The sequence below is a fragment of the Vigna radiata genome, chromosome 6 (assembly GCF_000741045.1).
Source record: "Vigna radiata var. radiata cultivar VC1973A chromosome 6, Vradiata_ver6, whole genome shotgun sequence".
In the NCBI taxonomy this organism is placed as follows: domain Eukaryota; kingdom Viridiplantae; phylum Streptophyta; class Magnoliopsida; order Fabales; family Fabaceae; genus Vigna; species Vigna radiata.
The window spans coordinates 1,589,279-1,601,848 of record NC_028356.1 but is presented as its reverse complement, the minus strand read 5'-3'; the positions used below and the strand labels follow the sequence as shown (position 1 = coordinate 1,601,848).

Below are 12,570 nucleotides of genomic sequence, written 5' to 3'. Positions count from 1 at the left end.
GTGGCACCAAATCCTGCTTGATTTTCGTTTTAGGTTGCTTTTCTATGTGACCATTCCTCCCGCAAATTCTGTTACAACAGAAAAGTAGGTTTTGGGCTTTAACTCATACCCTTGCAACCGTAATTAAAGGAAAAAAAAAAATCAGACAAACAGCAGAGTTATGCAGAAAAAGGAAACCCAAGAATCTCGTGAATGTTTTAAAACAAAGTCTTTTCAGATACTTGGATGTTCCAGCTCTCTCTGTCTCCGTTGTTTTATATTTTTAAGTATTATTATAAAAAATTTTAAGTGTGTCAACTAATATTTTTATTATTATTATTACACATTTTTTTGTGTCGGTGACTGCAAGTACCATTACCATTAGATTAACCTGTTCTTTTTGACGTTATTTTCTATTCCTAGTGATAAATTCAAAATCTAAACTTTGAATGAAATCATAATAAACATGACAAAAAGAAAAAAAGCACGTTTGTGAATTGTCCAAGTCAAAGGGACATAACATAACATAACCCACTTTCATTACTTAAACAACTAATTCCAATTGCCAGTAGAAGAAGGGGTACACTTTCCTATTCTCCACCTATTGATTCTATAGTTTGTATTATCTTACTGTATAGTAAAATCACGATGGCAGCAAAAAAGCCATGAAAAAATTCTCTGGTAGTGCAGCAAAATTTTCTCTATAACGTTAATTAGCTAGAAGCTATCAAAGAGGAAGATAATAAATAAACATCACCATGTGATTGATGCAATCTAGCAAAAACCCCTACTAAAGCGGCAGTATTGTAGGTGCAAGCCTCTGTTTGGATGTAATTTGATCTCTCGTCTTTAAATTCGTCATTCATGTCAGGCCCACCAACCACGGCCCCAGTTAGTACATTTGGATTGGCTTCAACGCGTCCATACCAGCTATCATAACCCTGGATGCACCCGATAAAACCCTTGTTTTCCTTTGATGATTCTATGGATGCGCCCCTATGGTGCACCCTCTGCGGGAAATCGGGACCGTACCCTACCATGTAACTCATACCCATTGGATTAGAACCTAAGATGTAATCAACCTGTGATTTCGCAAAGGCAAACATCTCGTCTGGACCCACCTCGCCCTTTTCGCAATGCAGCTTCTGATGTGTGGCTCGGAGGTGATCAGAATACAGTGTGAGAAGAAACGATGCCGTTGCCACGTATTGCATGTTGTTCCATTGGCGGGTGTACAGTAACCCTCCTGGGGTGCGCTCCACGTTACTCGCGTTGTTGAGGTTGAGGCACGCGCAGAGATAGTGCTCGGCTTTTGAACGATACTGTTTAAGTACGACTTCGTGCTGCTTGTGTTTCTTTTCTTCCATCGATAACTGTCATAAGGGAAATGTCGGTAAGCAATTTTCATAATTTCATAATAAAATTAACATAGATGCTTAAATCACTCTCAATTATAAACTAGTTACAAGTAATTGCTGATATTGATAATCACATTACATTATTTTAAAGATTTAAATAATATATTTAAATTATAGTATATGGAGAGATTTTTTTAAAAAAAATTATTTAATTATTTAAAAAATAATTTTTAGCATGGAATTGGGAAGTGTGTTACCATAGAAGCAATGGTTTGAACACCAGCATATTTAACATCCCAGCTGAATTCATTGATGGCCCAAGTGGTCCCACCAAAGTCATGAGCATTCTCCAGAAAATAGTTTAAATATTGGTCCTTTTGTGTGGCCTTATAAAGCCAAATAGCTGCCCATAGCAACTCGTCCATGTAGCCACTAACCGAAGCATAATACCCTTTAGCCACTCCAACACTCTCGTCATACTTCCCCTTGTACTTGTCACCAAACTCAAACAACTACAACCAACAACAAATTCACCATCAAATTCAAATTAATCTATCTAGTCAACGTCAATAAAACAAATACCTGTTCTGCATGATGCAAAAGTAGTTCAGAGTAATGTGGGTTTCTTCTCCTAAACACCATGGATGCCGCCGCCAATGCCGCCGCAGTCTCACCGGCCACATCCGAACCAGGGTTTTCCGCATCCACCTTGTAAGCTCGCCGCGATGTCGTCATGTCCTCCGGCCGCTGCCAACAGTAGTGATCAGTGTAGCCGTCACCCACCTAAACATGTTCATTCATAATATTAGGCTACACACATGTATATAACAATTGTTACAGAAGGATTCAAACGTTCTTTTCTAAATCAGTAAAATTCTTGTATATTATGTAAAATAATGAGACAATGTGATCTTAACTAATCTTTATTTCATGTGCAAATGTAATCACACTCTTAATTTAATAAAAAAAATGAACCATGTGAAATTTAGCAAGGAGAAATCCGTTGTCTCTTCCGACATTAGGATCAATTCCTCCGGTTAGTTTATAAGAAGCATTGGCGGCGCGTGGGACGATTAATTTAAAAAAAAAATGAAAAATATATGGAATTGCATGGAGTGAAATATATTGAATTACATACCTCAACCCAAAGAACATTGGGGTGTGTGTGGGCCTTTATGAAATAGTCAGTCCCCCACTTGATGGCCTCGAGCGTGTGAACGTACTCGCCGGCAGCCGCGATTTGTTGGCCGTACTCTACGGCAGCCCAGGAGAGGAGTGTGACGGTGAATGCCATGGGCAAACCAAATTTCACATTGTCCCCTGCATCATAGTACCCTCCAACCAAATCCACCTAAAAATCCCCAAAAACAAGAACCATAATGTCGGAACGAGTGAAAAGAAAACCGAAAAAAACGAACATAAAACAAAACACGGTTTAAGGTTTGGATGCTATAGGAAGCAATGGAGCAAGTACCCCTTGTTCTAGGCCATCGGTGAGGGCAGAATGGTGACGCCAAGTGACCCTTTGGTTGTAGGGTAAGCGTCCTGAACGCTGTGACTCAAAATAGAGTAGGCTCTGGGACAGGGCTTGGCCATAATTGAAGGACTGACATAAAGGGAGGAAGATTGTGGTGAGAGAGAGTAGTAACCAAATACAAGGTGCCAAATACCGTATCTCAACCTTCTCTTTCTTCATTTCTCCCTCTTTTCAATCTTTCTCTCCTTCCATTCTACCTTTCTTTCTCTTTATATATGGTTTGCTCAGTTTTCAGGTAACAATTTTACCATCTCGTTTTCTTAGGTTTTCTGTACTCTCTTTTGTCTCTCCTTTTCTTTGTCAACCATTGTACTCTGAAACGTGGCGCGTGAAACACATGTCAGGGCTAATTTTTCCGCAATTGAATATTTTCAACAGTGAGGAAATTAATTTTGCCATAAAACGTTTTCTTTTCTTTTTTTATTTAATCCAACCTATAATTAAAAATCTTTAACATTATGTACATTAAGAATTTGACGAGTAACGTACACTAAAAATTACTGTTCAATGATTATTCTTCCCATTGTTCAAACTTTCCCTCATTTCTCTCACGTGTTTTTATCCGTTTTCTATAGTATATATTAATATCACTTGCTGTAACTGTTACTGGTATAAAGAGATTTAAGAAATAATTAAGATTAATTAATTTTTTGCATTTAATTTAACTGCATTTTGTAATGATATTATTTTGGTTCTTTTTTACTACAATTAATGATTTTAGTTATTTTTAATCAATTTTATAACCTGGTAAAGAGATTCAAGCATGAGTATAAACGTATAAACGTATAAATGTATAAAGTGTTACGGAGTTTTTTTTTTTTTACTAAAATTATATACAAGTGTTGTTTGGGTTCTGTAATTATAATTAGTATTTTACATAGCTGAAACGCAAAGTTTTAAAACAAAAAATTATATGAAACTCTAATTATTAATAAAAATAATATTTATAGTATTGTAATAAGTTTTTTTCTTGTTTTATAAATATAAAAACCATAGTAATGAGTAAAGTATCATTGAGAGCATTTAGGAAACCATGCAATAAAAGAAATCCAAAAGACCAATAATAAATAAATAAATAAGTAAAGTGGAAGTGTGTGAAAAGGTAATTAAAAAAATAACATAAAAAATGTCATACAAAATTTTCTTTTAGCAATAATTACATATTCATTTTAATTTTTAGAGCACAATATGCAAGCTTTCGGCCTAGTGTTATTCATAAGAAGTTAGCGGTTTATTGATGAAAATGGGCCAAATTTATGGGCCGATAAGCATATGTGTTTCTGGCTCAATGGGCTCATCCACCACTTCAGCCTGCGAACATCTGTCACATTGGGCCCAGACTATTAGGTTTTTTAATTTGAACAGTATATACCGACCTAAGATAGGAGCAATCCAGATTTTAAGTGTAGAAGCGTCTAACCTTATTATTGTGATAAGATTTTTAAAGTTTAGTGTCAAAATTGGGGGATGCAAGTTGACAAACAGTTTTGACTTATTAAGAAAAAAAGTTCCATTGGATGTACAAAATATTAATTAAATTAATTGAATACACGTATGTGCCAAATGTAAATGTATCTTTGATGTAATAAATATTGGTTGAGAAAACACTTAAGTACGGTTTTCTTAATAATATGTCCCTTTTACTTAATTTGGCCAACATGAACACGACTCTGCCGACTCATTTGAGTTCTTCAATTTTCCATTCTGTGCACCAAAAATCCATCCAACACCAACCATTCTCTTTTGTTAAAGAATTATTGAGTTATTAACACAATATCTCTTCTTAAATACTTTTTCAAATTCATATATAAAATTTATCAAAGTTCAGTATAATTATTAAAAGAAATATTAGTGTAGATGATATCAATTATATTGTGACATATAATAGATTAATCGAGTTCAGTTAAATTGACATTTTGAATTTTATGTTTTCAACTTAAAAGAATAACATTTTGTTTATCAAATACAACTTTTAACTTAAGTGACTTATGTTTAATCTAACAATTAATATTAAAATTATTCTTACCATAATTTTTAAAGTATATTCGAACAAGTGAAAAAATTTGAGTAAATTGAAAAATCTTGATATGTCTTTTTAGGATTGGAACATAAGAAGAGATCTGTCTAGAAAACATATATGACACTCAAACCAGTAAAAAGGTTTTGGTCTTTTAAGTAAGAGAGAATGAGTGTGTATTTCTTGATGAATCTATGTGTATTTACAGGATTTCTGTACCTTATAACTTATGTGACAAAACTAATAATATTAAGAGAATATCAAGTAATATTGATAAATACAATTATTTATCCTATACATGATGATTAGAGAAATAATAGCGACAATGTGACATCTTACTTGATTTACCAAATATTATATAAATATATGGTAATCAAACTACCTAAGTAAAATACAGTTTTGGTGGGATCTGACGTTAACCCAAAACTCCTATAAATACATATAGTATTTCACTACTCATATGCATTCTCTTTTATTCAAAATATTCAAATTCTCTTACTAATTTGAGCATGGGTAAGAACATTTTAACATGAGTTAGAGTGAGGGTGGAAGAAGTATTTAAACTACCTTAGGTCTCGATTCTTATACAATGTGAGATTACTTGCAACATAACTCCTCCAATTGAGGTACGAGAGGAATGTTCGTTCGTTCTGAATTGAGAGTTTAAGGGACTAGTAGTTCGTCTTAAAACTTTGTTATCGAATTATATTGGTCATCTTAAAACTTTATTATCGAACCACAATAAACATTAATCTTCTTATCCCAAGTATATGGAGTGATATCTAAAGTCAATTATCTCATTAAAGATGTTATCTGTTTTAAAATTTATATTTCATTACGGCTTTGTCTTTAAAAGACATCTTAAAAATTGAAAAAAGAAAAAATATTTAAATCACTTTAAATGTAAATTCATATTCTATAAAACTATAGAGTGTGGTAAACAACATCAAATTAAATTTTATATGATGGTAATCTTAGATTATCCTATAGTGAAATTATCTAATAATACCATATTATTGGAATCATTAATTTATGTTTAACACTTGTGTTAGGTAAAAAAAAAATGTTTTATTGGGATGAAAGTGTTAATGTATTCCTTCATCCGTAAGTATTTTTAATTATTAGATGGTCCCATTCACATTTCATTGCATTTATAACGCCAAAGCCACTTGGCTTTTTGTGTAGAACAGAAAAAGAATGAGGCATTTCACCGACTTATTTAGAGGCCAATGATTATTTTGTGTATAAAAATATCAACCATTATTCATTTATTTTATTTTGTTCATAATGGTACGTCATTTCTTTTCCCTTTTTGTCATTTGTTTTTTCCAAACCTTGTACACACGGTAATATAAGAAAATAAATTAAAATAATAAAAAATTGCACAGGTATAAAATATGTTTGCGTATAATTATATCCTAGCATTGTTCTTTTTGGCAGTTTCCATTATTCTTCACTAAAATAATGTTAGATGAAGACCCTTATGTAAACACTGTATTTAAAACAGACCAATTATTAATTAAATTATAAAGAAAGGAGCAACTTGAATTTCGAGCTATGTATCACTATCTCAGGATATGGATAATGATTACAACGATCTCTACTGTTTTAATAATTTTGAATTGAGGAAAATATGTTTGTTGTAATTATATTTAACATAATATTGAAATTTATTTTTATCCGTAATTTTATATATTTTAGTTTTAATTTTAAAAATAAATAAATGAAATTATTTAAGATTCATGGTGTTATATTTCTTACATATTAAATAACATTTCAAATATCAAATAATGTAATTAACTTAAAATTCAACCGCTGATTTAAAGTATCTTTTAACATATTAAAAAAGCTTAACTAAATTAGTTTAAAAAATTATATCTGTTTATCTTTAAAATATGAAATAAGCTACACCAAAATTTAAAATAAAAATTAATTTTAATTAAATGTCAATGTTTAAGAAATAAAAACATATTCATTCAACCTTTTGAAAATAATAATCTATTTTCATTCCATAATATATAATCTAAGATATTTTTTAACACTGATATGTAAAATTAATTAGACGGCCCAAATTCAACTGATTGCAATTACACGCTTACCCAAAAGTCGTTATTTTTGGCCGCAGAAAAGTCATACTTAGAGTTAATTTATGGGTCACTATCTATTTAAAAGAGCATTCGCTTGAAATTTTATCTCAATTTTATTTTTCATAGCCCCAAATTAAACTTAATTAATTCTGAAATAGATGTCCTAATCGACAGGAGAAAATAACTTTGGCGATCTTTTGAATAAAAAATATTTAAATAATAAGGCTTTAAAATAGTTGTTGATATTAAACATTAATTTTTTAATGTTATAATTATCTATTCTAAGCATATGAAATATGTTTTAAGATTTTTGTCTTAAGTGATATACTAACCGTTTATGGTATATTAAAAATAAAAAACTTGACAACATTCAAAGTTATACTTTTAAATTAATATTAGAAAATAAACTATAAGCGTCTAACTAAGTTTTAGTTGTTTTTAATAAAAGAATACTAGATGCATTATTATGATTTCAAGAAAGAAAAAATATTTTAGTGAGAATATCAAAAGCATTACTATTAAATTTAAAGAAATTTTAGTTTGATGTTTTTTTTTTTTACTAATTAATATATCCCACTGTCTAGCCTGAAATAAGAGAGAAAATGTATTAGGAATAATGAGTGAGCATGATATGTATGTGAAAGGGCATAGAAATAAATCATTTTCATTGATTTGCACATGGAATTAACTATGCTTAAAGTAAGGTGAAGTGAAGTTTCTAAAAGACCTATAGGTCAAAATAATGGAATTAATAATTTAGATTTGAGTGAAAGAAACATAATTTGATTTTGGAAGTAATTGTTGTAACATTTCATGGTCTGATGCATGAAATGAGAAAGAAAACACAGGTCTAGAGCCACCACACATTGACACACAAGTCCACCTTTGACAATTTCCATTGGACATACTCTCTCCCCTTCAAGTCTTCTACTACAAGTATGAATCTTTTCTTTCATAATCAAGCTTATTTTTCTTCACACACAACAATGTCAGTAAACAAATAATAAATTTAATTATAATATTTTTGGGGTGTAGGATGAGGACATAGAGTCAAGGTTACCTGTTCGGTCTTTTGTTTCATTTAAAGTTTAAGTTTTGTTAAGTAAAAACTTCTGACACATACAAAAAATGTTAAAATTAGTAAATGACTAATCGGTATAATATTTATGTAGAGATGCATGTTTAATATGAGTGTTTGAAAGATATATCTAAAGTTTTATTTATAGTAATTATTATGAGTTTTAATCTTTTTGTTTATCTAATATCAATCTAATCATACATTGATTAACATTGACATGTTAATTTGTCATTATCATTTTATTAATCTGACCATTATGTAATCGGTTTGTTATGTCGTTGGGTTAGGATAGTCGACTAAATGCAGTTGGTAAGAGTAGTCAATTAAATGTGATCAGTTAAGAACAGTTGGTCAAAATATAGACGATCAAAAGTGATCGTCTCAAAGTAATCGATCAAGTGTGATCAATTAAATGTAATTATTCAAATGTAATTGATTAAATGTGATTGATCAAGAGTAGTTAATCAAAAAATGGATGGTCAAAGATGATTGACTTAGAGTAGTCGGCCAAAAATACAATAAAAATTATATTTTATTTTATAATTTTGTTAATATATTAAAAAATAAACTTTAATTTAATTTAATGTTATTTAAGATGAGATTTGTATTATACTATAAATTAATTTTATTTTAAAGTTGACGCGAGACTCTTGCCGAAGAGAAAAGAAACTTGAACACAAATTGTATGAAGCCATTCTCATTTAGCTCAGTTTCTTTCAGCGCTTTCTTAAAGGATTTAGATATATGTTATTTATGTTGGGATAGTTGTGAACAGAAACGGTATTCGAAAGAAAACCGAGATTTAGTAGTCGAAGTTTGGCAACCTAATTACAAAGGAAATGATCATGGACATGGTAAACTAGCGACCAAAATTAAAAATAAAAAAATAAACAAAAAAGAAAAAAGAATAGTACGACACTGCGATGATGATGCCTACTATTCATGGCCACGAACGGATGAATTCTTATTTACACTAATGGATTCCAACTCCTGTTTTTGCAGTTTTACCCAGAACAAACAAACCAAGCACCGCTGGATGCCAGATTCCAACGTTCAAATTTCACCAAAATGATTGAAACCCAATCAAAACATGTACCTCCTAAAAACTCATTCGTTTTTCATTAGTCACGTGTCCCTGTCGACAACGTTGTCCCATACACGTGGCGACAGCATAGGCCACTACAAGATCCAACGGACACCTGAACTAACATTTTCTATCTTCGGTCTTAGTGCTGCTAACATTTTCTAACCTAACATCAGCGGTTGAGAGATTGTGAATTGGTGGGTGGGTCTCCAACATGGGTCCCACACGGTTTAAAAGTGAGAGCTCTTTTTCCTCAACCCATCATCAACTCCACCACACCACTATAAAATCCATACACTCCCTTCTCTACCAAAATAACTGCAACTTTTTTCTTTCTATATCATCTCCTAGCTCTGCTTCTCCCATGGCTACTCTACCATTCTCCTTCTTCTTCCTTCTTATCTCATTCTTTTCTTCATCATCAGGTATCAACATCTCTCACTTTTTTTTTTTTTCAGAATTTTAGCATATCAGATCATGAACTTAAGATTCAATAGTCATACTAAAAATGAAACAAGTAAAAAAAAAACGTGCATGTTAAGTTTTTGTTTGTTGACTGGTTTATGGGCATGGCTATGTTTTTTACCGTTGTCTGTTACTCCCATTCTCAGAAGCGGGGTCCGTAGGAGTAAACTATGGAAGGTTGGCGAACGACCTGCCTACACCGGCGAAGGTGGTCGAGCTTCTAAAGAGTCAGGGGCTGAACCGTGTGAAGCTGTACGACACCGACGCCACCGTGTTAACGGCGTTTGCTAACTCGGGAATCAAGGTGACGGTTGCCATGCCAAACGAGCTTCTCTCGAACGCCGCGGCGGACCAGTCCTTCACCGACGCATGGGTGAAAGATAACATCTCTAAATACTACCCAACCACGCAAATCGAAGCCGTCGCTGTGGGCAACGAAGTGTTTGTTGACCCCAATAACACGACCAAGTTTCTCGTAGAGGCAATGAAGAACGTGTTAGCTTCCTTAACTAAGTACAACCTCAACACCAACATCAAAATCTCCTCTCCCATCGCACTCTCCGCGCTCCAAAGCTCCTTCCCCGCATCATCCGGTTCCTTCAAAACCGAACTGGTCGAACCGGTTATTAAACCCATGCTCGACCTCCTCCGCCAAACCGGTTCCCCTCTCATGGTGAACGCCTACCCGTTTTTCGCGTACTCAGCAAACGCTGATAAAATTTCCTTGGACTACGCTCTTTTCAAGGAGAACGCCGGCGTGGTTGATTCCGGTAACGGTTTGAAATACACCAACCTTTTCGACGCTCAAATCGACGCCGTTTTCGCTGCCATGTCAGCGCTTCAATACAACGACGTTAAGATCACAGTTTCCGAGACGGGTTGGCCTTCCGCGGGAGACTCGAATGAAATTGGAGCGGGTCCAGAGAATGCGGCTGCGTACAACGGGAACTTGGTTCGGCGCGTGTTGGGCCAGAACGGGACCCCCTTGAAGCCCAATGAGTCCGTCGACGTTTTTCTCTTCGCGCTTTTCAACGAGAATCAGAAAACAGGGCCTACGTCCGAAAAAAATTACGGATTGTTTTACCCAAACGAGAAGAAGGTTTACGATATTCCGCTGACGGCGGAGGGTGTTAAGAACGAGCCGTCTTCAGGCGTGGGGAAGAACCAGGTTCCGGCGAGTGGGGAGGTATCGACGACGTCGCATCAGGGTCAGACCTGGTGCGTGGCGAATGGCGGTTCTTCCGAGGAGAAGCTTCAGAACGGTCTTAACTACGCTTGTGGAGAGGGTGGAGCTGATTGCACTAGCATTCAACCAGGTGCCACGTGTTACAATCCTAACACGTTGGAGGCGCATGCTTCTTACGCTTTCAACAGTTACTATCAGAAGAAAGCACGTGCCGCTGGCACCTGCGATTTTGGTGGAACCGCCTATGTTGTCACCCAGCCTCCTAGTAAGTATTTCTATCAACTGTCATTTTTCAGTTTAAAGAAATCTTAAAAAAAAAAACAAAGGTTATTTTAGGAAAATGGTTTTTGATGCATGATTTTTTGTTGAAACCGTGTTTGGTGAATTTGTGTTGCAGAGTATGGGACCTGCGAATTTCCCACTGGATACTGAATGAAGAGATGGAGTGGGTGAAACATTTTTCATTTGGCAGTTTTCTCTTGTATTCTTCCATTCATTACATGTAAACAGGTTTTGATTAACCTGTCTTACCTACTAATAAAGTTTTGTATTTATTATTGCTTTGTGGTCACTTATTTCTTTCACCCATTTATTTGTAATTATATCCGTTTATTTTTAATGTAGAAAAATATATTTATATTTTTACGACTTATATCTCATTCTCTCTTTCAAACTCTTGTTTGTTATATAAAAATTTAGTGAATATTCATGTTAACATATTTTAGCTCAATTATTTTATTTTTTCATGCCAAAACCTATCATAGTTATGATCTGCCTTAAACTATTATAAGTTAATATATAAAAACATAACATTGATTAAAATAATGAGCGAAATTTCGGCGTCGTCTCAGCATATTAAGGATACGTGTATTTTGAGTCCATCTTTTGATCCATGGTAATCAATAATGGGCTTAATTTATGAGGGCCCACTTTCTCTTGGCCCAAAACCTCCAGGCCCAAGTCATACTATATAATCTTTTTTTAACGTAATATTTTTACTAAATATATGTATAATTTATTTTATACATGTTAAATTTAATATTAAAATATTGAATCGTTGTGAAATGCATATATCATAGAAATGAATTTTATCTCGAAATAAAATAATAAAGTGTCTTACATTTTTAATTATAATATAATAATTTAAATGTGTTTTATGTTGTCCCTTTAAATTTTATTTCTATTATTACAACCTTTTTTAAAAAAAAAATGTTATTCAATTGTTGGTCATTGTTCTCTTTTAGAGCTCATCATTAACTATAACTAATTTAGTAAAACAATGTAAAATATCAATTAAATTTGTTAGATTATTTTTAAGTAATGTTTTATATTTTACAAATAAAATAATCACACATAATCTTTTAATTAAAAATAAATTGTGAATCAAAACTTTTATACTATTCAAAAGTATTAATCACGTTTTTATGTTTCTGGAATATTATTTAAATACCATTTCACGTAATTTTAATTTTAGAAATATATAGTTTTCAAAACAAAAAGTTAAAAAAATAAAAATCTAAATATTACAGTGTCGTAAATTTCATAAAAGAAATATATATTTCAAAATATCTGTAGAAAAGATAGCATGTCTCCAAACTCAAATTTACTTAGGTCTTTCAACTGCCTGCAATTTGGACAAAAAGTATAAGGATGGGCTTTTAGGCCGAATGATTTAAAGTCATTAAATTTAACGAATAAGGTTTTGCTATGCACACCTGTTAATTTAGTAAGTATTTCCCCATCTTGCCTTCTTCTTTGGATATAGTTGTATTTTTCTTT

General features: G+C 32.8%; 2 protein-coding genes across 2 annotated transcripts; one reads left to right on the top strand and one right to left on the bottom strand.

The window, feature by feature from the left end:
• Positions 1–549: 549 nt before the first annotated feature.
• LOC106763225 (endoglucanase 11) lies at positions 550–3,049 on the bottom strand. Its single transcript, XM_014647433.2, has 5 exons — positions 2,812–3,049; positions 2,476–2,688; positions 1,920–2,120; positions 1,595–1,849; positions 550–1,352 (listed from the first exon to the last, which is right to left on the bottom strand). The coding sequence occupies exons 1-5, from the start codon at positions 3,031–3,033 to the stop codon at positions 693–695; spliced, it is 1,551 nt and encodes a 516-aa protein (XP_014502919.1). The 5' UTR covers positions 3,034–3,049; the 3' UTR covers positions 550–692.
• A 6,380-nt stretch (positions 3,050–9,429) lies between these two features.
• LOC106763039 (glucan endo-1,3-beta-glucosidase 12) lies at positions 9,430–11,362 on the top strand. The gene is made up of 3 exons (XM_014647197.2): positions 9,430–9,565; positions 9,752–11,056; positions 11,189–11,362. Exons 1-3 carry the CDS (start codon positions 9,505–9,507, stop codon positions 11,221–11,223), a joined length of 1,401 nt encoding a protein of 466 aa, XP_014502683.1. The 5' UTR covers positions 9,430–9,504; the 3' UTR covers positions 11,224–11,362.
• Positions 11,363–12,570: the final 1,208 nt, after the last annotated feature.